This window comes from Colletotrichum fructicola (assembly GCF_000319635.2).
Source record: "Colletotrichum fructicola Nara gc5 chromosome Unknown KSG_Nara_v1_contig01, whole genome shotgun sequence".
Lineage (NCBI taxonomy): Eukaryota > Fungi > Ascomycota > Sordariomycetes > Glomerellales > Glomerellaceae > Colletotrichum > Colletotrichum fructicola.
The window spans coordinates 5683477-5708969 of NW_027094051.1; the positions used below are offsets into that span (position 1 = coordinate 5683477).

At 54.3% G+C, this 25493-nt stretch overlaps 10 protein-coding genes across 10 annotated transcripts; 5 read left to right on the forward strand and 5 right to left on the reverse strand.

Annotated features, from left to right (window-relative positions):
• Positions 1 to 99: 99 nt before the first annotated feature.
• On the reverse strand, positions 100 to 2607 carry CGGC5_v001592 (Conserved oligomeric Golgi complex subunit 1; the record flags this gene model as incomplete). Its single annotated transcript, XM_032026039.1, has 1 exon — positions 100 to 2607. The coding sequence occupies one exon, from the start codon at positions 2605 to 2607 to the stop codon at positions 100 to 102; it is 2508 nt and encodes an 835-aa protein (XP_031877417.1).
• A 384-nt stretch (positions 2608 to 2991) lies between these two features.
• Positions 2992 to 4851, reverse strand: CGGC5_v001593 (Uncharacterized protein; the record flags this gene model as incomplete). Its single annotated transcript, XM_032026040.1, has 1 exon — positions 2992 to 4851. The coding sequence occupies one exon, from the start codon at positions 4849 to 4851 to the stop codon at positions 2992 to 2994; it is 1860 nt and encodes a 619-aa protein (XP_031877415.1).
• Positions 4852 to 5785: 934 nt separating this feature from the next.
• Positions 5786 to 6885, forward strand: gsl-3 (3-ketodihydrosphingosine reductase gsl-3; the record flags this gene model as incomplete). Its single annotated transcript, XM_032026041.1, has 2 exons — positions 5786 to 5899; positions 5959 to 6885. 2 exons carry the CDS (start codon positions 5786 to 5788, stop codon positions 6883 to 6885), a joined length of 1041 nt encoding a protein of 346 aa, XP_031877451.1.
• A 1356-nt stretch (positions 6886 to 8241) lies between these two features.
• On the reverse strand, positions 8242 to 12441 carry URB2 (Nucleolar pre-ribosomal-associated protein 2; the record flags this gene model as incomplete). The annotated part of the gene is made up of 3 exons (XM_032026042.1): positions 8242 to 8981; positions 9033 to 12339; positions 12391 to 12441. The coding sequence occupies 3 exons, from the start codon at positions 12439 to 12441 to the stop codon at positions 8242 to 8244; spliced, it is 4098 nt and encodes a 1365-aa protein (XP_031877413.1).
• Positions 12442 to 12498: 57 nt separating this feature from the next.
• Positions 12499 to 13141, forward strand: mic10 (MICOS complex subunit mic10; the record flags this gene model as incomplete). Its single annotated transcript, XM_032026043.1, has 3 exons — positions 12499 to 12727; positions 12788 to 12879; positions 12947 to 13141. 3 exons carry the CDS (start codon positions 12499 to 12501, stop codon positions 13139 to 13141), a joined length of 516 nt encoding a protein of 171 aa, XP_031877414.1.
• Positions 13142 to 15262: 2121 nt separating this feature from the next.
• CGGC5_v001597 (Iron-sulfur cluster assembly 2-like protein) lies at positions 15263 to 16077 on the forward strand (the record flags this gene model as incomplete). Its single annotated transcript, XM_032026045.1, has 2 exons — positions 15263 to 15628; positions 15703 to 16077. 2 exons carry the CDS (start codon positions 15263 to 15265, stop codon positions 16075 to 16077), a joined length of 741 nt encoding a protein of 246 aa, XP_031877421.1.
• Positions 16078 to 16507: 430 nt separating this feature from the next.
• On the reverse strand, positions 16508 to 18031 carry rpl-7 (60S ribosomal protein uL30; the record flags this gene model as incomplete). Its single annotated transcript, XM_032026047.1, has 3 exons — positions 16508 to 17134; positions 17324 to 17435; positions 18018 to 18031. The coding sequence occupies 3 exons, from the start codon at positions 18029 to 18031 to the stop codon at positions 16508 to 16510; spliced, it is 753 nt and encodes a 250-aa protein (XP_031877384.1).
• A 406-nt stretch (positions 18032 to 18437) lies between these two features.
• Positions 18438 to 19201, forward strand: rps-14 (40S ribosomal protein uS11; the record flags this gene model as incomplete). Its single annotated transcript, XM_032026048.1, has 4 exons — positions 18438 to 18504; positions 18600 to 18672; positions 18832 to 18992; positions 19050 to 19201. 4 exons carry the CDS (start codon positions 18438 to 18440, stop codon positions 19199 to 19201), a joined length of 453 nt encoding a protein of 150 aa, XP_031877383.1.
• A 443-nt stretch (positions 19202 to 19644) lies between these two features.
• On the reverse strand, positions 19645 to 23128 carry RAD26 (DNA repair and recombination protein RAD26; the record flags this gene model as incomplete). The annotated part of the gene is made up of 2 exons (XM_032026049.1): positions 19645 to 21818; positions 21871 to 23128. 2 exons carry the CDS (start codon positions 23126 to 23128, stop codon positions 19645 to 19647), a joined length of 3432 nt encoding a protein of 1143 aa, XP_031877386.1.
• Positions 23129 to 23883: 755 nt separating this feature from the next.
• On the forward strand, positions 23884 to 25182 carry BEA2 (Ketoisovalerate reductase BEA2; the record flags this gene model as incomplete). Its single annotated transcript, XM_032026050.1, has 1 exon — positions 23884 to 25182. One exon carries the CDS (start codon positions 23884 to 23886, stop codon positions 25180 to 25182), a length of 1299 nt encoding a protein of 432 aa, XP_031877385.1.
• Between the last annotated feature and the right edge of the window lie 311 nt (positions 25183 to 25493).

Sequence of the window (25493 nt, forward strand, 5' to 3'; positions counted from 1 at the left end):
AAGGAAAGCTGCATTCTAGATCATGACTTTTTTTTCTCTATTTCATTCTCTCACTCTAGTGTGTGTATCTCATCGTACATGTGACCGGGTATCTTTACATCATGCGAGCAAGCCGAATAGCAGGTTCGTCTTCTTGTAGTAGTCTTGTGAAGACTTGTTGATGCGCTGTCGAGCTTCGCTGCTGTCCAGGCCTGTCTGCTGGTAGACCTTCTCCTCCACAGCCTCAAGCTCACTCTCCTTGCCCATCTTGGAAGCGTCGAGGAAACAGCGTAGATATGAGACGTCATAAAGCCACTGGGTGAAGAGATCCCGACGCTGCTGGGCGAGTTCGTCTGCTTTTGGCGACGGCGCAAGTTCGGCATCCTCCGTGGAAGCTCCCTCTTTCTTTTCTTCATCTTTCTTGTCTTCCGAAGATTCCTCTTCCTTACTCTCCTCGTTCTTAGTCCCCTCGGGAGTGTCTTCATTTTCTTGCTCCTTTGCCGGGTCTTCGGGCGCAGGCTCAGTCTTGTCGCCGTTGGTTTCGACATTCGCATCCTTCAAGTCGTTCGTCGCGATAGCCTCAAGCCACTTCTCGCAAAGCTGCTTGCTGAGATGCTGCTTCATTACACGAACGGCCACCGCACTCCAGAGATCCATACCCGCATCACTCATCTCCTTTGAAACATCCTTGAAGAACCGGAATAACGTAGGCGACGGCTGCGTCGGCAGCTCGGGGCTTCCCTCCCATAATGGCCGGCTTACCACGGTCGTTTGTGAAAGTCCTTGGTTGACGAAGGTTTCTATCGGCTTGGCGGCCACGGTGACTGACAGCTTCTCGTGAAGAGACGGCACCACAGTCAACCCGAAGCCCTTGACCGCGTCGAGTTTGGGCAGGCCTTGGCGCACGTCGCGGAGGATGCGGAGGAGGTACATGGCCACTCTGCCGCTGTTCGACGCACCCTCCTTTGTTTTCCACAGGCTCGTGAGCTTTTCGTCGAGTTCCTTGAACGCTTTGGCGAGTGTGGAGTCGAGCTTTTCATGCAGCATCCGCGGATCGTCTTTGCTGAGAAGCTGCTGCCGCGCCTCGATCGTCTCCTCGTCCTCAATTTCATCAATGTCGTTGTCCCAGCGCTGCCTTCGAAGCTGCTCCACCACTTCGCCGACTTCATCGATGATACGCCGCCAAGATTGGAAGCCATTGACGGCCTTGGAAACCGAGTCATTGCGGCCATACATTCTTGCGACTAATTCTTGCAAGAAGTGATCCGCTCCGTTGATCAAGTCGATATCAAAGCTCCGCACATTCCAGAGGTCCACGGTCTGATCCGTCACACCGTCCTGCCATGAGTCCAAAGTGGCCGCAACCTCAGACCCAATGATATGCAGCTTGTTGACCTTGACCTCGAGGACGTGCAGCATGTGCCCGTTGATGGCACCGCGTAATTCGTCTAGCATCTCGGAAGGATCAAAACCTCTCGCTTTGCCACCTTCGCGGATCCATAGCTGCAGCACGCTAGTACGCAGCTCCGTGATGGCCTTGAATTCCATCATCCGCTCCATCGTCTTCTTGAGCCCTTCGACAAGCACCTCACTGCCTTTCTTCGCCCAGCTAAAGAGCATATCGCGTGCCTGTGGGCCATCCAGGTCGTCGTGGCGGATGAAGGGCGTGAAGAACTGAATCTCCTCTCCGCACCATCTCTCATAGACGTCCAGGCGCAGACCCTCAAGCCTTTTGAGTGATGGGTCCGCCAGCAGAGGACTTTTCTTGAGATCGGACAAGGCGTTTGACAGCTTGAAAGGTACTAGAGCCTGGACATCGAGCAGGGCTTTGGTGTAGAGATTCAAACTCTTGAGAACGTCGCCTGCGCCTCGTTGGCGCTCCTTGTCCTCAACCTCGAAGGCCATGGCCATGGCAGCTCCTCTGACGCGGAGGAAGTGATCGACCACATCACGGGCTCCGGAGCTGGTAGCCAGACTGTACGCACACAACGCTTTCAAGACGTCCTCCTGCTTCGCAGACTCTCCAGTCTTCTCCATCAAGCCATCAATATTCCGCAGGAGCCGTTTCCTCAGCACGACCAGACTCTTTTTCGTAGCCTCAACGACGTGACTGACGTCACCTTCCAAAGCCTTCTCCTCTCCCAAGCTTTTCACCAAAAGTCGGCTCAGCACCAGAACCTTGCTCGCCAATACGACCCTGTCCCCTCTGCTCAGCTCCAGGCTCCCGGCCCCAGACCCCTTGAGCACGCGTCCCACGACGAGCCCGCAAGCCTCGAGGAGTTTTGCCCTCGCAACGACGCCCACGTCCCCGCCGTACAGCTCCTTTATGCTCCCTTCGAAATTGCTCAGCCCAGCGACCTTTGATCCGACGACGCCGCGCCCGCAGCGCCCGCCCATGCGGCCCAGCACGCCCTGCACGGCGTCGTTGTCCTTCCGCATCTGGACAATCGTGTCGGCTGTCCCGAGGAGGTCGCGGTAGGAGCTACCGACCTGCGTGCGCAGGCGGCTCGCTTTTTCGTCTATTTCGACATGGAGGGATTTGTGTATCGCGCGGATTTGGGGGAGGGTGTAGTTGGAGGAGAAGATCTGGGCGGAGGACGTGAGTGTCGAGAGGTCTGGAGTCGCCATGTTGGGCGTGGTAATTGGCAATTATCGACGTCAAAGTGGCTTTCGTCAATTCGCTTCGCATGCGATTTAGCTTCCGGAGCCGTAGACTCCTTTGCGCAGGCGTCGCGCTTGCCTCGTGGTTGGTTTGTCTCACGAAGAGTTGCTGATGTTGGAAAGTTGAAGCTCTTCTGGCCAGATGGAAATTGGTGGGGCCAGCTGTCTTGGAGCTCGGGGGTACTTCGTATGCTGTCACGGCTGTGCACATCCCACTTACGGCAATCTCACTCGACCCCGGATGAATCAAACACACACTTGCTGCGATTAACACATGAAAACTTTTGATTATGCCTCCCAAGTCTTGGAAACTTCGTGTTAACTCCAATTCTATTTTCCGACCCAAAAAGCCTACAATTTCCTTGCCCTGACAATGCCCGTTGTGATACCGGACATTTCTCCGCCATAACCGCCCTTGGGCTCGCCTCCCTTCCATTGGGCCTTCATGCTCCTCAGCTTCTTCTGCTTCTCTGCGTACTGCATCTTCTTCTTCACACGCGGGTTGCGGTTCTCCTTCTTGCGCTTTGGCGTGAGACCCTTGTTCTTCTCGATGGCGTACGTGATCTTGCGCTTGCCGTCCGCCCCAACGACCTCCTGCTCGACAACGCGGTCCGCCTTGCCAGCCGCCTTGAGAGCGTCGTAGTATGCCTTGTTCTCTTCCTTCTTCTTCTTGGACTTGGCCGCGACCATGTCGTAGTACTCATCGTCACCATCACCACGCAGCGCGGCAGCGGTCCTGGCGTCGTCCTCGTCGCCGCTTCCCTCGTCTCCGAGGTCCGCGCCGTACTTGGAGCCCTTTTGTCCACGGCGCTCGGCCTCGGCATTGAGACGGGCCTGGCGGTCGCGGAGACGCTCGCGGTAGGGCAGATCGTGATCTCCACCGGCGTCGCGGCCGGCGTCGGTGCGCCTGTTGGCCTTTTGCACAATCTGGGAGGTGTAGAAGCGCAGGGACTTCTTGCGAGCGGCCTTGTCGGCAGCGGTGCGGGCGTCGAGGACTTCTTCCTCGCCAAAGTCCGAGTTGTCGTCCTCGTCGGCGGTCGTCTTGGCAGCCTTCTTCGCCTTCTTGGTCTTCTTGGACGGCTTGAGGAGGTCGTCGAGGTCTTTGAGAGAGTCTTCGACAGCCTGTGCTTGCTTCTTCTTGGCCTTGGAGGCCTTCTCGAGCTTTCTGAGCCTGCGAGCTTCCTCTCTTGCGGCGGCAATCGCAGCGTCGTCTTCGTCCTCCTCGGGAATGACTGCTTCCTCTTCCGAGACGTCCATCGAGTCGACTGGGGCGGCTGGCCTGACGGTCTTTACTTGTTGCCAGGCCTCGCGGCACTCGAGAAGTGTTTCCATGACCTCGTGGTCACGGAGCTCCGCAGGATCCAGAGTCTTTTGTGTTGATGAACCGTCGCGGGATGGTGATGTGAGGATGGCGAAGTAGCTTGCGAGAGCGGCGACGTAGCACCCCAGAATCCAGTATTTGACAGCCTCGAGCGATTGGCTGGACTTGCCATGTGCCTCCTTCTGAAGGGTGACAAGCTGCGGTTGCAGGTCCTGGAACTCGTTCACCAAGTGCTCAAATTCGGGGTATCTGCTTTGGAGCATCTTCCTGCGCTCTTCGGGGCCCATGTCGTCTGTGATCTCGATGTCCTTAAGAACCTCGGTGACAACCTCCTGGTCCTCGGCTTCGTCAGGCTTGGAAGCCAGCCACTCTCCTTCGTCGAACAAGAAGTCCTCCTCGGACATCTTGGCCAGCTTCTTCTGCTGCAGGCGCTTGGCCTCAGCCTCTTCCTCGAGGGCGTCGGCCTCCGTCTCGATCTGGTCGGCATTGTAGTACTCCTTCTTCGAGGATCCCCACCAGCTTGGGTCGGCCTCGTCTCCTTCACCCTCTTCCTCTTCATCGGACTCAGCAGCAGCCTGCCCCTTCTTCGCGGCCTTTTTGGCCTTCTTCAGCTCCGCCTTCCTTTCCTCTTCCTCGGAGTCGTCGCCGTCGTCAAAGTCCAAGACCTCCTCGTCCGAGTGCTCCAAGAACTTATCCTCCTCTTCGTCCCTCTTTCTCCTTTTCGACTTGGGCTGCTCGTCGAACATGATCTTGTCGCGGTTCATGAAGTACTCGTCCTCGGAATCGGCAACATCTTCGTAGGTGGTGATGGGACCAAGGCGAGCGTCGGCGGGGTCGAGCTCCTTGGGGCCGGTGCGCGCGGGCGCAGAGGCCTTTCTCTTCTTGGCCATTTTGTGTTTACCGGCTGGGTGTCTAGAGAGTCTAGAATCGGTTCGAGTGTGACGGGCGGCCGGATTGCTGGTGGGAATCAGACGTCGAGACGGACATCAGATGGGGCGAGTTCAAGATGCAGCTGCCGATTGCAAAAAAAGTTCTTGGTTCACTGCACCGAGCGCAGAACTTTTTAGTGGAGACAGTTATTGGCGTCGTCGCTCATTGGTTGAATGGCCCAGCTAATAGTGGGGCCAACCCAGCCAATGCGACTCGGCTTCATTGAAGATGAAGATGCCTTCTTCGCATGGCTCTGTAAGTGTAGATATTTGCGAATACAATTGAGACGACGGAGGTCACTCTTGATTAGATTTTAGGTGTTTGAGTTATCTTACCTCCATGGAATTGATACAGAGTCTTCTGTTGAGTTTAAGGCAAGCTATGCAACATCCACCAAGAACGCACGAGTTAAACGAAAGTTCATCGGAAAACATTTGGGCGGGCTTCTTCTACTAGATTTCTTTAGCTAAGATTTGGCCAAGCTTCCTACATCGGCAATGCAGTTAAGGTCTATTTAACGTCTCGAGGCATCCAAAATTGAGTCCATCTACCGGCTAACCGCCATCGATTTTCTCCAAGATGGATCCATCTTACCTGGAGAAGTACATCGTACCCTTGGTCCAGGGGAGAGGCGCACTAAGACGGCCTGAAGCGCATCAAGGACCCCACTAACACGGACCACGGCGGGAGCTGCATTGTGAACCCCTCGAATGAGGTGAGCTTAACCCCGTCTACCACTCAACGGCTTTCTCCTGACCGACGCGTGCGCCCGACTACCTATCGCACGACAGTGCCCCCGAATAAGCCGAGGACATCTGCTATAAGCATTGACGCCCCCTTACATCCTGCCTAGCGGCAAGCTGTCCTCTTCGCTCCTGATCACGCTCGATCGGTATGGAAAACGTATCACAAGCTGTGTGGGTAGCTCTGGGAGGTCTCGCAGCTGTCCTCTTCGCCTCCGCCATGGGTCTATTTAACTGGAAGAACCACATGCCCGTTGAGGGCAAGGTGAGTCTGCGTCTCCAAGCATCGCAAATGTCATCTCCTAACGTGCAATCCCCCCTAAGACCATCCTCCTGACTGGCGCGTCAGAGGGAATGGGCCGCAGCGTCGCCCTCCAACTCGCCGCAAAGGGCGCGAACCTCGCCCTCGTCGCTCGCAACGCCGCCCGTCTCGAAGAGCTCGTCACCGAGTGCAAAGCCGCCGCCAAGAACCCCTCCACCCAGCGCTTCACCTTCTTCACCGCCGACATTACCCTCGAGAACTACGCCGCGCCCCTGCTCGCCGACGTCAAGGCCTGGAACGACGGCCGCAGCCCTGATATTGTTTGGTGCATCGCCGGCATGGCCAGCACGGGCTTCTGGATCGAGACCCCCTTCGCGCAGACCCGCCGCAACATGGATGTCAACTTTTACGGCACGGCGGAGATGGCGCATGCTATTCTAAGGGAGTGGCTGGCGGTCGATGCGCCGGTCGAGAAGGAGCCGAAGCATCTGATCATGACTACGAGTGTGGTGGCCTTCTTCACCGTTGCGGGATACGGGCCGTATGCTCCGTCCAAGTGGGCCATTCGTGGCCTGGCCGACACGCTTTCGCAGGAGCTGTTGCTGTACCCGCAGAACGTCAAGATTCACGTCGTGTTCCCTGGAACCATCACCAGCCCTGGTCTGGAGAAGGAGAACTTGACCAAGCCCCAGATCACGCACCAATTGGAGGAGCTTGACCCCGTACAGTCGCCTGAAGAGGTGGCTAGGTTGTCTATCAAGGGTTTGGAGAGAGGAGACTACTTCGTCACGGTGGCCTTCTTGGGCAGCCTCATGAAGTGGAGTGGTCTTGGAGGCTCTATCCGTAACAACTGGGTGGTCGACACCTTCATGATTTGGATTACCTCGTGGGTCTGGGTGTTCATGCTGCCTGATATCATGAGGCAATGCAGGAACTATGGCAAGAAGCACGGCCATCCTGCCACCTACCCCAAGCCCAAGGCGGCTTGAGCGCGGGGTGCTATGTATGATGGGAATGGTTGATACCCTTAATATTTAATACAAAAGTCACATGTTGATAAGAAGGATGTTTGTTGCGACTACTCGAATTTTAGACGAAGGAAATATTGCCAGTAACCTTAGGCTACCCAACACGACAGCCCTTGCATGGAATCGAAAGTCCTGGTAGGTGAGGTGCAAAATCCACCAACACTAACAAGAGAACGTCGCCGGTCTCCCTCGAAACGAATACCAAGCCTTCACTTCGTCCTCTTTTAGGACCCGAAGGTGACATTTACTAGACGAGAGCCCTGACGGAAATTGCCATACAAACTTTGCAGCCGTCAACAAAGCTCTGCCAGGATTGAATGATCGCCGCCGTCCAGCAACCCTGAACTTCGGCCTTGAATGGCATCTATTCGTTGATCATTCCACTGACACTCAGTTTGAAGAGTCTCAAGGGGATTGCTTTTTATCCAATGGATCTCCAACACCGCCATCGCTTTTGACACATGACCAGGCCACAGTAACACTTGCAAGCGAACAAAGTGAGGACATCGAATTCTTGGTTGGGATGTTTCCATTACGAGCCTGTCAAAGTCCGATTTATATACGTACATTAACTGTACGTTACCGTTTCCCATATCTTACTCTGCTAGTCCTATACTGGCCAGCTTTCAGTTATGTATTAGCAGCCTTTTAAATATGCCTGCGCACGACCTCAATTCGTTGAGAACACCAATCTTAGGGGTTTTGAGAGAAGAAATATATGCTTACTTTCTGGACTGCGATGATTTTTTACCGCAAATTGATTCTGTCTGTTGTTCAGGAAGGTATTCATCATATATACGAACAACGAAGGTGAGAACCAGATGGCGCGCCAGTAAGCAGGAGGAGTCACAGCCTCATGAATTGGTCTCTATACAGCCATTCCCGGCAATGCACCTCAACCAGTCGTGCGTCCTTTTGGTACTATAGCAATTACGAAATGTTGCACCACATTCGATTGGTGTTGCAGGTTAGTCATCTTGGAGTCTAATGAAGGGGTCATCGCTGTTATAATGCTGCATACTGTTGCGTGCCACTGAGCACCGTTGCTACGAGGCTCACAGCCAGAGCTCGAGTACTTCGGGACATTTCTCAACCTAATACTTGCATCTCGAGAGTTCGAGGAGTCCGCAACGAAGCTTGTTCCTGAACAACTGAAGTCCTCTCCTGTTTGCATTGATCCAACAAGTTTCCTGGACGGTGATGAGATGCACAATCAGACAAAAAGATATCACAAGACTTGAAACTCTGGGAGGCAGAAATGCTGTATTATATCTAGGGTATCTTGCACACGGCCACCACAATCCCTCTTGGCCTTTTTTACACACCGCTCCACTTCCCAAACTTGGAATACCTCCTGTACATCTCCCTCAAAATCGCTCTTCCGCTAGCATCCATGGCATCGTTCAAAATCTTCCTCACCTCAATCGGCGTAATATCAAACACGGAGTTCATACCCGGCTCAAGCGCCTCGCGGACATCCCTCGGGACATCCACGTCAAGCTGCATCTTGACATACGCCATGAGTACGAGGTACATGTGTCGGCCGGCAGACCTCTTGGCCGCATCGGTTGCGGAGTCGAGGGCGCTGAGGTGCTGCACGCGCGACACGGCGGCGGCGGCAGGCTCGCAGACCAAGGTGACCAGGCGGGTGAACTGCGCGGCGTGCTTCGCGCGGACAGCTGCGGAGGTCTGTTGGCGGGACAGGGCTCCAAGAAGGGCTTCCAGGGTTGAGACGAGGATGTGGTAGTGGCCCTCGAGACGGAGGCGATGCTTCTTGATAATCACCTCCATCAGTTTGCAAAGCCACTGGTAGACGCTGGGCGAGGCGTCGAGGAGGTTGTTCGGGTCGGTGGCGACGATGACGGCTGTGGTGCTGAGGGTGGTCTCAATGTTCCACTGCGTCATTGAGTTGGACTTGATGTCGAGCAGCTGCTGGAGGACTTCGGCTGTTCTGACGAATTCGCGGACGGTCTTGGCCTTGGTGAGGTATCTGATCAAAGAGCCGTGTGCGGTTGCCAGATCGAATGTCTTGGACTTCTCAAGGCCGGTTGGTGCTTCTGTGTTGCGTGTTAGCCTGAGATTGGCGACTGTGGTAGGATGCGACTTACCCGTCATCTGAGCGATGACACGGCGAATAGCCAGGAGCTGGCCTTCTGTTGATGCACCGGCCTTGGTAGCAGAGTCTTCCTTCACGCCTTCGAGGAGGCTTTGGATGTAAATAAGCCTCTCGTTGTAATCAAGTCCAGCAACTACAGCGTCAATACAATCCTCCAGAATAGCTTGGCGGTTGAAGTCGGACAGCGGATCAGGAGCCGGTCCACTGGGGAGGGGTGTAGCCACGACGCTGCTGAAGAGCTCGTTGAACGAGATTGGGCGAGGGTCGGCAAGTTGCGATGGGAAACGTTTAATGAGGAAGGATCGCAGCTTCCAGCCGCTCAGGTGCCCGTTTGCGACGGCCTGCTGGCTTGCCTCTTCCAATTGGGACATCTTGACTTTCATTTGTTTGACGGCAGCGTCAGGCAAAGTTTCGGCAGCGTCCAGAGCAATTAACAACCGGTTGACTACAGTCTTGTCGACCTTCTGTTTGCGAGATGCCTTCGCAAAGTCGCCCAGGGCTTCTTGTACCCTGCTAGCAAGTGCGGAGGCAGTCTTGTTGACGTCGATGACAGCCGTCTTTTCCTTCGCGCCAGCATCAGGTAACACCACAGACAGGAGGGCCTTGAGGAGAGTCATCTGAGCAAAGGACTCGGCACTGGCAACATCCCCCAGTAGACTGGAAACTTTCTCGAAATATTGCACACGGTACTCTTGATGATCGTTCATCTGTCGAATAGTCGCCGTTGACAGACTGCCAAGAAGCAGGGACAACCCAACAGCCACCTTTGAGTTGTTCTCAGTGCAGGCTGTCGAGATCGAGGCAGCAATCTTTTGGAGATCTGAGAATGCCATGTCCTTGTAAAACGTCGGTTTCCTCATGATCTTGTCGACCAGCCCAAGAACCAAACTTGAATGCTCCGGGCTTATGCTTTTGACGGCTTGGATCTTGTGAATCAAGATTTCCATAATGCGCTCCCGCTGTTGTCTCGTCAACACTTCATCGGGCACCCTCGAGAGCTCAACCATAGCCGTCCTGCTTGGCTTCTCAGTCCAGGGAGACGACTTTCCAGAAACCTGCGCGATAATTTCGATAGTGTGGTCAACGACTCCAGCCGTCAGCTTTCGGTCGCGCAGGTTATTTTCATTTGAGAAGACAGAATCCAGCACGTTTCCAAGCCGCGATTCGCTGTCGTTCTTGTCGCCAAGAAGCTTTTGTAGGTACTCTGGCATGGAACCAGATGACTTTGAGAGCAGCGAAACAAGTCTGGACGCAGCCAGCGGGTACTCGGCGCAGAACTTGGACGCATTGGAGGTGTCTGAAGCCAAAGAATCCCGCGATTCCAGCAGCTCTTTCACATCATCGAGCTTCACCTTCTTCAACAACCTCTCCACGAACGATGTGAGGAGCGAAGCGAGATCAGCCTGGTCACGGCCATCGGGGTACATGGCTAACCAGAACTGATACGCACACTCCAGAGCCTCGCAAGCATCCTCGTCCTCGAACTTGGCCTTTTGCAGTGCCTTCGTCAGATCGGCGCGAACGTTGTCCCAAAGCTTGGTCGCTCCTTCGTAGTCCACCCACGACACTGTCTTTGCGATGATCCTCCACCGCAAGGAGCGGATATCTGAAGGAACCTTGCCAGATGACCATACTTTAAGGGTCAAATCTGACAGTTGCGTGCCAATCGCATCAGCGTAATCATCGTTGGTTACAGCGCTGGCAATTGTGTTAAGGAAGATGAGCACTGCTGCGGGTCGAAGAGTCTCTTGGTTCTCAACCCATTCCAGGAGGCTCGTCAATTGCTTCGTAGTCAACGATTTCTCGATGCCGCCGATGAGAGTAGGGCTACGGTGGACTCGAGTAAACCAGACAGGCCTATCTTCGGAACGCAGAGTCTTATCCTCAAATTTGGAAAGCTGGTCGAACCACTTCTTCAGGAAGGTGGATAAATCACGGGCGCTTTCGAAGCCAGTGATCAGCGACGCAATCAGCTCGTTCATGGACACCTCGCTTGCCTCAGCGCCAGCAACAGTAATTCTATCGCAAACTTGATCAAAGAGCTCCATTCCCTCCTCGGATTGCAGGAAAACATCCGCGTCGCATTTAGCGATGAGAGAAAGGAGTGTCCAGTCGGTTTCGCTGGGGCTGCCAGTTATGGCATAATTACTGCACGCCATACGCAGGTCGTCCAAGGCAATACGGGCCTTGTGTTCGATCGCTTCTTCCAAGATCGATGTCATAACGCGCGCCTTTTCGCTGTTGGATAGTTGTCTGTTTGCACGCTCAGACAATCTGAACACCTCTTGCATCCAGGCGTCATTGGCTTTGGATGTGGTGAGTCCCCCAACAACCTGCGGCGCGGCCGAGGCCAAGCTGTAAATTACGGGCACCGAAACGGATGCGATACTTTGCAACATGCTGAAGGCGCGAGTGACAATCTCGAGGTCGGTTTTGTTGAAGTATGCTGATCTCGCAGGAAGAATGAGGTTGCGCTGCAGGAACTTCTCCAGCTCGCGCGTCCAGAACTTGGCCACTGCATCGCCCACAGCAGCGCCCTGCTTGAGTCTACCCAGAATGGAGAATGAGGCACGGGAGAAGTGTGTGGCTACCTCAAGCGCATCGGCGCTTCCCTGAAGATGCAGGTCCCATGCAGAAGAGAAGACTTTGACCCAGGACTCCTGGCCCTCGAACTGTTCGCCATCAGCGACGGCCAGCGATTGGTTGCAGAGCGACAGTAGAGGCGACAGGTATTCAACAGCATCGGCCGCAGGTTGCGCGAAAAGCGCCTTGATGTGCTCCGCCCCCATCCTGTCGTGCGCAGACCATTGCGCCGCCGGATCCAGTCGCGCCAGGAGTATCTTCAAAGCACTGAAAATAGCCTCGCCAGTCGCCAGACAGCCATCGCTAGATTTCAGACTCTGCAATTCGAACTTTGCAGCGCCGGCTCTTTTCCTCTTCTTCGAGTCTGTTGTGTCGGCCTCGGTGCTAGGCTTTGCGACATCCTTCAGCGTTTGCTGAAGAACGGCCATAAACTTTCGATCGGCGAGGGATTTTGCGAGAGAGAAGAGAGGTATTCTCTGGAACGAGCAGCCGAGGATGCGCCACGTCAAAGGGAATCGTCGGACAATCTCTGCTTCGTCGTTGTTCGTCTTCATCGTCTTAAGGAGCCATCGCAGAACGCTCTCCTCGGCAGCGGAGAACTGGCTCTGACCGGAGGATGTGAGCTGCTTCCACAGCCGATCGAGGTTTTCGCCATTGGCGCCGGGGCCAGTTTGATCGAGAGATCGCACAGTCTTAACCAAGTCCCTGTCTGCCGTCTTTGGATTGTCAGTACGTCAGAATGCACAGTTGGTCGATATTGGACTTACAATGGTCTCTGACGACCTGTCAGGACTCGCATCGGTCATTTCGACATCCATGGCGACCGTGCGACAGAAAAGGAACCCGGCAGACGTATGTTGTCTCTAAACAGGTAAATGTTTAAGTCGGCATCAACTCCCCGCGATGTTTGGCTTGAGCTTTCCCAAAATTTCGGGATTCTGCCGCCCCACCCAATCGCATCCAGTCACCGAATCTCACCGAGGTCTCACCGCCCTCGGGTGTTCAACATCAATTTGCCGGGTCTCTCCGAAAACATCATTTGGATCAAATCCACAGTTGAAGCTCCAAACCCGGACACCCACCAGTGCGTATCTAGTCAATTGCGTGAGTGTCGACGCCCAAAGCTGCAGCAGGCCGCATTGACGCTGACCAACATCTTTCCAGGGCTACCGACGACGACCATGGCTGAGAAATCCGTTCCCCCTCCCCCGAGCGCTGTCGCGCGACCCGTCAGTGAGGCACTTCTCAACGAGAAGGTTAGCTAGCTCCCCACTTCTAGATACACCAGAGGATTCGGCTGTTTCTGACATCTTGTTCTTGTAGTGGGACCACTGCCTGTCCAACCTCCTCGTCAAGTCCACCCTCGGCCTCGGCTTCGGCGTCGTCTTCTCAGTACTCCTGTTCAAGCGCAGAGCGTGGCCTGCGTTCATCGGTGTTGGTTTCGGAGCTGGACGTGCGTACGAGGAGTGCAACTCTAGCCTGAAGCAGGCCGCCAGGGAGATCAGGAAGCAGGCATAGGTCATGCCTTAGACCACCGTCGAAACGAGACAGACCGGAAGAACGGAGGCGAACTTTCGAACGACCGGAATGACACACGCTGTACAAAACCAACTACGTCACACGAGCACGTGAAGCTCGCCGGGGAAAGCCAGGAGCCGGCGCGTGCCCCCGTCGAGATCACCCTTTTTGGAGTCGGCATTGCTAGATTAGGACGGGGAAGAGCGATGGGAATAGAGCCATTTTCTTTGTTTGTCTACTCTGTTCGTGCCATGCTGCTTGCGTACTGCTACCCCACGAGGTCGAAAGTGGAGGGTGTTCTGAAATTTCTGTGTTCCTGGATGTTCCCGCCGTTCTGCCTTCAAAAGGAATAGGGAGATGTGCGGTGTTCAACCAAGCCCTGGTATGTGTTCCGAAGAGCAACCGTTATCCATCTCTGCCAAGGCGATGACCGAACCCAGTCGCCATCACCAGAGTTCTGACCGCTGCCTATACACCTGTATATCATTACCACCGATGTGCCTTTCGAAGTTTAAATGTGTCATTGCTCGTAGGAAGGGATTTCACTGTCCCAGGGATCAAGATGCTCTCGAAGTCCACTGAAGAATGGTGATGCAGCATGTGATCGATGGATCCTAGTACATCCCCAAAAGACGTCTCTTTCGTTCTCCCTTAAGAACAGCAGAATCAGTAGAACTGGAAGCCCGCTGCCGCATCCTGCATTCCTTTCGCCTGGACAAGATGAGGTAGAGGGCGACAGTGATAGAAACGGCCAAAGCTATGCTGACGAAGACAAGAGCAGCAATTTTCCAGCCTGATATGCCCTGGCTAGGACCAATTCCTCGTTCGTCGACCTCCCGGCTTTGATGTAGACCATCGATGGCGGCGCCTGTGGCGAGCTGGATGATTTTCGTGCTGACGGGCCGGGGGGCGTGACCGCTGCCTTGGTAAAGATGTGGTCTTGTTGTTGTTAGATTGACCCCGGGTTGGGTATCGTTGGCGAGAGCCAGCTTGAGGGTTACAGATGTCATGGCGACATAAAACTATGTTCCAAAATGATACTTCGTTTCCAGGATTTAGGCAAAGACGTGTAGGATTGTTGAGAGTCGTAGATGATCAGGGCTGAGGGTGATCGACGGAATTGCGGAATGCTTGCTGCTTCCCAATCACCATTGTGAATTTTACCGAAGCTCAGTCGCTCTTTCTGCGATGAACCAGACCAAGTCTGCAAACGCAGGAAACTATGACCAGCAAGGTAGGCTCGCCTTCAATGACACAAGATACCTTCCGGGTACTCTTGGCAATGGCACTGGCATAATTCGTCTTTCAGGAGGCACTGACCGGCAGAGATCAATTGGAAGCTTTTACATTGCTGCTACCAACCTCATCTTGACCATTTTTAGGAACGCACTCGAGCAGCAAATGCAATCCACACGTTTCGTCACTTATAACAGGTCAGCGCCGAATTCCACACTCAGTGATCATTCGATCTTTGTTGACGTACTAAATCTGTTGTAGTGCCACTTATAAACACTTCCAAACTCGTGATATCAATTGGCTGCATAATTTTGACCGGACTCATTGCGGGTTGTCGAGACTGGCGGTTGACCAGACCCTAGAAAGCCGGGGCAGCTCGGCGATTGCAGCGTCTCCGATCTGAAGTACTCCACAGATCCGAACAACCGGCTCCGACAACCTCAATAACCGAGCCAACAATCTTTCAGATCTGGTCAAACATGCAAATACCTTGGTTCTTAGCGGAGATTCCGTTGCCCGGATAGAAGCCATTGAAACGGTAACGTGTAAGCTCGATCACAGATCTTTATGTGTCTTGCACACCGGCCAATGGGCAAACCAGCCGCACCGCCGCCAGAGCTTCATATATGAGTAGAAATCCGTAAACAACGATTGGACAACAGACATCCTTCGAGCTCCCCCAGAGCTGACTAATTTCCCCCGAACTGCCCCCCAATGCCAACTGCCGCCACCTACCGCCCACCACCTTTTGCATCATAAGCTGTGCTACACCCGGTAGGTAGCCGGAGCTGCCACCCTCTGTCTGCAGGTCAAATTTCTCCAAACCCGGCCCTCCACCTGCGACTTCAACGAGCGCATCCGACACCCCCCGAATACGCAGCAAATATGGCAACATCACTGCGCTGCCTCCACGCGCCTTCGAGCGCAAACGTTTTTGTGCAGCTTGCATACCGCTCGGTGCCGACTCCGACGACGGCTAGCGCCCCGATTCTCTCGGTTCTGATTCCGAGGTGGAATACCGACACCACGACAAATCACCCCGGCGGGGCGAGGAAGCACAGTACCGAAGCTCTTTCAAGGACAAGGCCGACGCCACAGAATTTTGCGAGGAGAAACGCGGCAACAAAGCACCAACAGATCCGCAAGTTTACGGCTTCGGCGACGAGGCGGCAGACGAGATGTGTCTATAACCCGCAAAACGACGAGGACGGGAAGGAGATGGTGCTTGAGATCACAGACAGGGCGGGCAAGGTATGTCCTTTGGTTTTGCCTCGTTGCGAGGCTTGCTGAGACCTGCGCGGAAATGGCTAACACAAGCTCCACAGCGTCTGGCCGACATCATGAAGAAGGACAACAACCCGAACCTCGCGCTCAGGATACAAGTAGAGAGCGGCGGCTGCCACGGCTTCCAGTACCTCATGAGCCTAGTGACCCTCCCGGGGACCGAGAACGTGGAGGACTGGTCAAAGGTCGTTGGAGAGGAGGATACGGTATTCCAGTACCTTCCCGAGGGCGCGGACCCTTCGGCGGCGACATTTGGGGGACCAAAGGTGGTGATTGACGAGCCGTCCTTGGATCTGTTGAAGGGAAGCAAGGTGGATTTCACGATGGAACTCATCGGCTCCCAGTTCAAGATCACGGATAACCCATACGCCACGAGCAGTTGCGGATGCGGGACGAGCTTCGACATCAAGATTTGAGGCATGAGTCAGCAGGGGGACCTGTACTACCTACGTACTAATATCAAGAGGGGGACATGAGTGTACACTACGGGGTTATGGTGGGTAGAGAGCGAGAACTTTGGGTATGCAGGCTCAACGAGCCTCGAGATAATTCCAGACTCACTACTTTTCACATATTAGACACACGAAACACTACTCTCTTCAGAAGAGGCTTGCATTGCTACTCATAGGGAATGAAGAACCCAGGTGTCGTCAAATGATCAATTCACACAAGTTTCCCTTTTGTGGTTATCAACGCCGTGCAACCATGCCAATCATAAAAGTAACCCTTGGTATTCTCAACCCTGCCGAAGCCCGAGTAAAACTAAGACAAACCCGTCTTGTCACATTGCCAGATCCCCGAATTTTTTGATTCAATTAACCCATAACCCTAAGACAAACAAATAACTTAGTTCATCTGGCGGATAAGAGCGTTGATCTTCTCCTCGCGGTTGCCAAGGTCACCACCCTCGATGTAGTGCTTGAACTTGCGGGGGCGGAAGCCACCAGTGGGGTTGGAGAGCTTGAAGGGCCACAGGAAGTTGGAGGCCTGCTTGAAGTTGGGGCCGACGGAGTAGATCTCGTGGATGAGGTCCTCCATGCAGACAATGCCGTACTTGCCGAGGTTCTCCTCGATGATGGCGTTGTCGGTAAGGGCAACGCGCTGCTTGTTGACCTTTCCGTAACCGCGCTTGTAGACGAGGTCCTTGACGGACTTGAGGTTGGGGTATCCGTAGGCAACCCAGGGCTCGATGACCTTGATCATCTCGGTGGTGGCCTTGGTGACCTTGATGAAGACACCGTTGTTGATCTGGAGGAGACGGAGGAGCTGGAGGATCTTGCGGGGCTTGGGGGGCATCTTGTTGATACCCTTGATGCGGATGAGGAAGATCAGGGTAGCCTCGGCGGGAACGTAGGCGGAGTCGTTCTCGCGAGCGACGCGAGAGAGGCGGACCTTCTCACGCTCGGCATCGCGGTACTCGGTGATGTACTTCTCAGCACGCTTGAAGATGACGCCGCGCTTCTCCTTGTTGGCCTTTGAGAGAACATGTTAGCAACTGTTGCAAGACAGGGTGGTGTTCTCAAAATGAGGCGTTGAATCCGATAAGTGTCAGACCCGAAAGAAGGTTAATTTCCAACAGCATCGACCGTAGTCTAGTCGTGAAGGTTTGTTGTGCATCATGTAGGGAAGGGTGAATGAAGAAATTGCGGCGAAGGCACTTACAGTCTTCTTCTTCTCGGCGGCGGCGTTGCGCTCGGCGCGAGCCTTCTCCTGAGACTTGCGCTTCTTGAGAAGGGTCTCGGGGACCAGGACCTGGTTAGAGGTGGGGACGGAACTGTTGATGCAACTCAGATTAGTACGCAGTCCGACATACTGCATGCAGCATGGAAGAGAGCGCCGGTGCGAGAACTGTAGCTGAAGCGCGACATTCTCACTATGGCTAACTCGAAAGATGACTTTGATCGGTGAGACGACGAACGCGGGAGGGTGTTTGTGCTCTTGTTACAGAGGCTGATAGCACATCTCCGGAGCGCAAGTCTTCTGCTCATCCGACAACACCTCGAACATGGACATGTTCAAGAAGGAGTGCGCGCAGATGCTTGTGTGCAACCAGGCAGACTTTTCAGCGCTGCCTGGTCGACCCCATCATGCGGCAATGATTTTCAGGGAGAACGAGTTACCGTTCATCCCCAACACCCCAGACAACATCTCTCAATCCGCAAGCCATGTTCCAGGTCATGAAGGAAGGAGGGAGAGGCCCGGGAGGGTTCGAGCTGACGAGACCCAGAGACTTCACGACGAGGTGAAACTCATGTTCTCCAGCGAGAGGACCACGACAATCTGCAAGACATCCAACAACACCAGGCACGCCCTCGAAAGGGGAGAGTGCTGCGTTCAGGGGCAATGGTGAACGTACGTAGCGGCGGCCATTGTGAAGGCGGGTTAGTATTTGTCGGCGGGTGTCGTCGAAAATTTGGTCGCTGATCGGAAGAAGGAGAGGATAGAGGAGGGAGAGGCGGGATCACGAAGATTTTGAGCAGATTCTCCAATTGCAAAAACTGGGACCCGCCGCCAAACGCAGGGGCCACTTTCACAAAAATTTCACCCTACACCGCTGAAGGGCTGCTCGCTTAGGTAGGGTTTTCCATAGCGCTAAGCCTGTTCCAGCGTTCTGCCGGCCGACACCGTTGAGCCCCGGTCAGGGCAGAGCCGTCCACTTTTCGAGCGTCGAACGCCTGTGTGAAATTTCCTTTGGTTGCGCGCATCGAGAGGAAAAAGAGCTTCTACCATTCCCGACTAACCACCACCGAAGCAATTCGCCAACACAGCAGTCACGATGCCTCCCAAGAAGACCACCCGCCCTGCCCAGGAGAACATCTCCCTCGGACCCCAGGTCCGCGAGGGTAAGTCGTGAACTTTCCGCTACTTCGCTGCCTGCGGGCGTCGCGGCGTCATAATTGCAAAAAGATTCAAGACTGACATGGTACCCCGCCAACAGGTGAGCTCGTCTTCGGTGTTGCCCGCATCTTCGCCTCCTTCAACGACACCTTCGTCCACGTCACCGATCTCTCGTAGGTCTCTCCCGCAAAGAAAGAAGTCAGTTGCGCGCTGTCGCAGAGCCGGGGAGGATTCCGAATTTCCCACGAAGCTCGCGCGCCGCACAACTGATGGAAACAATGTCCCAAGAAGTACTGGTGGTTCCAGATGGCTAACGTTCTGGGTGATTCCAGTGGCCGTGAGACCATCTGCCGTGTCACTGGTGGCATGAAGGTCAAGGCCGACCGTGACGAGTCCTCCCCCTACGCCGCCATGTTGGCTGCCCAGGACGTCGCTACCCGCTGCAAGGAGCTCGGCATCACTGCCCTCCACATCAAGATCCGTGCCACCGGTGGTAAGTTGCCCTCCTAAGCCTTGCCTCATAACAAGTTCTGATCGTTCCGTCTTCCAGGTAACGGCACCAAGACCCCCGGCCCCGGTGCCCAGTCCGCCCTCCGTGCCCTGGCCCGTTCCGGAATGAAGATCGGCCGTATTGAGGACGTTACCCCCACGCCCTCCGACTCTACCCGCAGAAAGGGTGGTCGCCGCGGTCGCCGTCTCTGAGCGCCCGGTTATCAATCGTCTGGGTGGCTCTGGGGCAGGAGTGCTCATTATTTGGTTTCTGGGTGGCATCGCGAAAAACGCGGGGAACGGCTTCTTAGCCTGGTCCCCATTCTACGCACTGTGACATGCCTTCTGCTGCGGGCGACAGTATCTATCGTAGACAGAATAGAAACTCGCCATAAATGGCCTGAACTGAAGAGTAGCTCCTGAACCCTAACTGAGTCTGTGCAACATTACTGCGCTATTACCAAAGTGAGACGTGAAGGTTGTGTAGGGCGTCTGTTGTCTCGTTAAACGGATTCGGCCTTGATCTCTTGACGGATATCTAGTCTACCTAAGCTCTAATTTGTGTCTACCACGCTGACCCCAACTCCTGCTCAAAATGCAATTGACCCAAGTTTGCCCCTTTCTGGCGGCTTAATCAACGTATCTACGTACTTCCCTTAAAATCCTGGCTTGAGCGACCACATACCCCTGCCAGTGCTGGCTGTGCCTTTCTTGCTCAGGGTGGCGATCTTGTCAAGCGCAGACTTGAATTCGTCTGATTGTTTCGCCGTCTGACAATACGGGTTGAAGTGATCCACCAGCATCTTGCTGGGGACCTTGCCTCCGTGGCGCTTGATGAAGCTCTGGATTAGAAGAATAAAGTCCTTCTGCTTCAAGTTGCTGTTCGGTTTGCTGAGTCCCTGTCGATCGGCTAGGTTGTTCATCACGCCAGATGAACTAGGTCCTCCCCGTCGGCGATGGGCGCCAGGACGGCCTCCGTCACCAACTTCACCAGTCCAGGTGACAGTCCCGATGGGAACGTTTCTTGCTTCCTCGCCGGCTCGGCGGAGGTGAGCTGCAGCCTGGGCGGCCACCTTTCTGGCTTCGTGCTCGTTCATCGCCCTGTCGGCCTGCACCGGCTTCTTGCCGTTCATGATCTGATCGTGCTCGTAAGCGCTCTCCACGGACCGAGCAAAGAGGTTCTCTGTCATGCGCTTCTCATCATGAACCTCCTTCTCTTCGTGGTACTCCTCCATTGCCACAACTCCAGATAGCTTTCGGACGGTGTTGACTTCCGCGTCATCCGCCTTGCCTACAGAGGAGATGGGCATGGCATCCTTGGATGGTTTGTCGTGCTGTACTTGAGCCTCTTCTTTGTTGAACTTGACCTCTGCTCCCTGGAAGATCTTGCTTCTGTCGGCGCTTGCCATGCTATGGCCGGCGTCGCCAAAACTGAAGAGGTCGTAGAGGTCAGATAAGTCAAAGTTGGCACGCTGTTTGGGATCCTTCAAGACCTTGTTGGTCATGAACTGCTTGAAAATTTGTCGGTGGTAGATCTTCTCCTCGATGGTTCCCGATGTCATCAACCGGTAGATAGCAACTGGCTTTGTTTGACCTAGTCGCCAAGCCCTCTCACGAGCCTGCATGTCGGTGGAGGGATTCCAGTCGGGATCGTAAATGATGATGCGTGTTGCGCCCGTAAGATTGATACCCAAGCCTCCCGTCCTTGTCGTCAATAGGAAAACATCGATGGATGGATCGTGGTTGAAGCGGTCAATCAAGGCCTGGCGCTGCTCGATGGGCGTGTCACCGTCCATGCGAACGTAGCTCACGCCGTCCATTCTGCGGATGAACTTCTCAAGAATGTTGAGCATCAACTTGGTCTGGGAGAACAACAGCGTTTTATGTCCGAAACGCTTCCACATTGGCAAAAGCTCGTTCACCATCTGCATCTTGCCTGACTTTGCCGGGTCTCCCCAGTCATACTTCGCATCCCTCTTCAGACGATCATCAAGTAGGTCCGGATGGTTGCAGATCTTCCGCAGAATGTCGATCCCGTAGAGAGCCTTCCGTTTCCTCGTCATGATCTCGCCAACCGCGTCAGAGCTTATAAACCTAGTGTACGCCGTGAGCTGAGATTGAGTCAGCTTGCAGAATAAGACCTGCTCTGTCTTCTCTGGAAGATCCGATGCTACGTCGATCTTGAGACGCTGCAAAAGGTACTGGCTGATGGTTTCCTTCAAGGTTGTGGCGCATTTTTCAGCTGTCATGACCTGAAGGTTGGTTGCGTTCGCATAGCCGCCCTGTTTGATGGGGAGCTCGAACTGCGTCCGGAAGCTCACCAGCGTGCCTAGGCGCATTGGGAAGATGAAGTCGAAGAGAGACCAGAGTTCAGTCAGGTTGTTCTGGATTGGCGTGCCGGAGAGAATGACTCTATTCACGGTATTCAGGTGCTTGCATGCAACAGTGATTTCAGCGTTAGGGTTTCTGATCTTGTGGCCTTCATCAAGGATCGCATAGCCCCATGAGTGCTGCAGAAGCTCTTCGTTGTAGGATTGCAGACCGGCGTATGTGGTTACGAGCACGTGGCCGTGCTTGACAACCCGATTGACGATTCTCCGGGCAGCGACACGATTGGTACTTTCCCCTCCATCATCCAGATCAGAATCATCCTCATGTTGATTCATCATGCCGCTGCCTGAAGAGTGCAAGATGGAGACTCTCAGTGGAGGCCACCATCGGTGAAACTCGTTTACCCACTGCTTCATAACAGTTGCAGGAACAACCACGATGACGGGCTTGTCAAGCTTCTTGCTGTAGTGTAGAGCTGCTACCATGGCAATTGCTTGGACTTTCAGAGGATTAGCAGCGAGATCTTGTCACAGTGCTATTCCATAGCTTACCTGTCTTGCCCAAGCCCATCTCATCGCCGATGATGCCGCCTACGCCTTGTTCGTAAAGCTCCGCGAGCCAGTGAACTCCAGTCTTCTGGTATGCAAATAGAGATGGGTGGATGTCGCCTGGCAACTTCAAGCCGTTACCGAAGACATGGTCAGGATGGTCAGGCGACGGCTTGAACCATTCTTCTTCATCATCTTCGACCAGCTCAACCCCATCAGCTTCGGCACGTCGCCGCCGGGCTCTGCTTCGCCTCTTCACCCAATCTGCTAGTCGTGATTTGTAATTGGATTCATTGCCATCGTCGACACCGGCCAAGTCGACCTTTCCATCATCGGCCGCAGCGCCTGTAGCCTTCTTCTTTGATGGGCCTTTTCGTCGCTTGCGGCCAGTAGCCTCCTCTTCGCTCGTGTCAGAAGCATACTGGCTCTCTGCCTCCGATACAGCGGCAGCCTCTGGCTCAAATTCCTCATCCGAGGCCTCTTGCTTCACCTTGCGCTTCTTTCTTGGCCGAAGGGAGAATTCATTCTCAACAGCTGCTGGAGCAGTTGGCGCTTCGGGCTCTTCGGCAAAGCCCGGCATACGCAGAACCTGGTGGGACTTTGGCTCTTCGTCATCGCTTTGAAAGTCGTTCTCCGCTGCATCCTCTTCAGCTTCCGCAAGAGCGTCTGCAAGCTCGCCTTCGAAGCCAGGGGGTCGATCACCGCCAATATTCGCGAAGGGCGTGATCTTGCCGGTACGGACGAGATACTCGCGATTCGTCTCTCCAGGGAGTCTTCTAGACTTGGTCTTGGACGATTCGTCTACTGCCGCTGCAGCTTCTTCGCGCCTCCTCTCTATGCGGGCCTGAAAATCGGAAATGTCGTTGTTCACATCCTCAATCTCTTTGTCGAGCTTGTCGATTTGGGTCTGGATCTTCCGAGATTTGTATGGGTTGCGACGCTCTTTCTCAAGATTCTGGCGCTCCTTCGCTCTTTGATTCTGAAGCTTTTCTCTTGTGGTCTCGAGCTTTTCAATACGCTGTTGGTCCCTCTTTTCGTCGGCTTCCATCAATGCGGCATTTGCCTGTGCTGTGATGTCTCGTTCCAGATCATCCTGATCTCTGATATCGGATGTAATGTTCCGGAGAAAACTGGCCTCGTCGACTTCTTCCTTCATCTCCGATGTTGCCGGAAGGTCATGAGAAGCGTTATCACCAATACTGTTGCCCTCTTCGCCGGCCAGTCCGTTGCTCGAGATGACGTCCTCATTTTCGGGAGCCATGTTGAGCGTCAACGACCTTCAAAGCATGCAACGTGTTCTTGGTGAATGTGTCGACAACGAGATCCCCTGTTGCTATCAGGAGAGGCAGGCGCATTCGCGATGGGAATATCTAGGAGCAGGCGCGAAGCGCGGATACCTGCTGGCTGTCGAGGCGCTGTTGTGCAAAGCCGACGCGATGGACTTGTCTGATGGAAGTCACCTGCCCTCCTGAGTGAGTTGCTCAATGCAGCCTGCAAGAGCGAGCCTGGCGCGTCGCTTCAGTAACTCTCATCGATCTTTCACAAAAAACCGATGACGCCACGGCAAGGCAGAAGCGAACTGGGCGCGTTGTCATGTGAGCAAGGATCTTAATTGCCCAAAGGCAGGTTTGATTGGCTCATCGGAGTTAGATCGGCATCCTTGCCCGAGCGACAGGTAGCCACAGCCGTCGCAGTTTTCTCTAAGCTCAAGCCACACTATTAGGTCAGCAGGTTTTGAAGCACAGTAGGAATTCGTCTTTCTATGACAGCCGTTTCTACTGTACATCAGACAGACCCGCATCTTCCTCCATCCATCGTCGACTACGCCATACCATCTGTTCCCGCCGGACTTTGTTCACGACTCTCCCACCAGAGTCCTTCAGATTTCAATCGGCGGGGTGTTGCAAAAACACCTCCCCAGTCATGATAGGCGGGAGAGTCTCAACGCGTCTGCTCTCCACAGCTCCTTGGGCAGCATCACGGTCCTTTTCCAGAGCCCTGCACAACATTCCAAAAATGGTCCCCGGATGGCTCCAGACACTTCTGAGCACAAACAAGAGTGCGCCAAAGCTCTATGCCTGGAGACCGTCTGATATAGAGGATCCGACCCTCTCTGAAAATCAGGCTAAGATCGCAAGCTCTGAGCTTGTTCGTCAGGCCGACGAGTCACGGATCTACGTTCTTGGTGTGGGAAATCTCGGCGTCCTTTATGCTACTTCGCTTGCATCGCTGCCAAACCCACCTGCTATCACGCTCGTTTTGCACAGAACGGAACTTCTGCTCTCCTGGCAACAGGAACCGGGCCTCGAAATCACCAGAGGCGGTGTGTTCCACAAGCATTCAGGATTCGACGTCGAGTTGTGGTCCGAAGAACCACCGCCAGCTCGTCAACCTCGCGAAGTTGCCAATGGCCAGAAAATTCGCAATCTCATCGTTACCACTAAGGCGGCTCAAGCTCTACCGGAAGTTGATCGCGTCCGTCGTTATCTCAATGGCGACTCCACGGTGGCTTTCGTCCAAAACGGCATGTGCAAGATGTGGCCACCGCACGGAACTACCTACAACTCGGAGCGTTATTCGCAGGGCCAGCCAACCCAACACCCCAACTGGCTGGCTTGCGTGACAACGCATGGTGTTACTTCCGCAGGCCGCTTTAGAAGCGTGCACGCGTCCGAGGCGGATGTCAAGGTTGGCCCAGTCCTCTTGAGTACCAAGTCTCCCGAAAGCGCGACCTATCTCTCTGATGCTCTGGTTCGAGCACCACATCTCAATGTGACTTCTGTTGCACGACATGATCTTTGGATCCTTCAACTGGAGAAGCTGGTGGTCAATTCCATCATCAATCCGCTCACCGCCATCCTCCGTTGCAAGAATGGGAAGCTGTTCGCGGAAGAGGGTAACATTGTCGCACAATTAATGGACAGATTGCTACAAGAAGCAAGCGGGGTACTCCGAGCTCTGGTTGCCGACAGCATCGCCACTTCGATTTTGCAAGCGACGCCAAATGGGGACCACGTATCAAGAGACAAAACGGTTTCCCCCGAGGACCTCGCGAAGCGCTTCTCTCATGCTCGACTCAAGGGGATGCTCTACGAAGTCGGTCACAAAGTCAGGCAGAATACGAGTTCAATGCTGCAAGACGTTCGAGCTGGAAAGCAGACCGAAATCGACGAGTTCAACGGCTGGCTTGTCGAAACGGCAGCATACCTGGGAGACAATTTGGATGTCACCAGTCACAAGATCCTGATCGATCTTGTGAAGAAAGGTGTCATTCTGGACACGGATTCGCTCAGTTCTCATTTCCCCCATTTGTGAGCCCTTGTGCTATTTAGTGCCTGAGGAAACTCTCGACACTGGCTTCGCAAATCGCAGCTCAAACCGCACCCCCTATTCTGGCTCCAGCCAAGGTGTGCCACGACGTTTCTTCATATCCACAGGGCTCCCGTTGATCTTAACCCGCCCCCTTATGGTGTCTATCAAGACCCGCACTCTTTTAAATCCAGGCATGACCATGCTGTTGAGCACTGGCTGCGACTCAGGGGAAGTCGATCGTGGCCTCCCAGCGATGGTCCTGCCGCCTTCTTTCACGGATGGAGGGTTCAGGTTCGGTAGGGTTCAGGGACAGG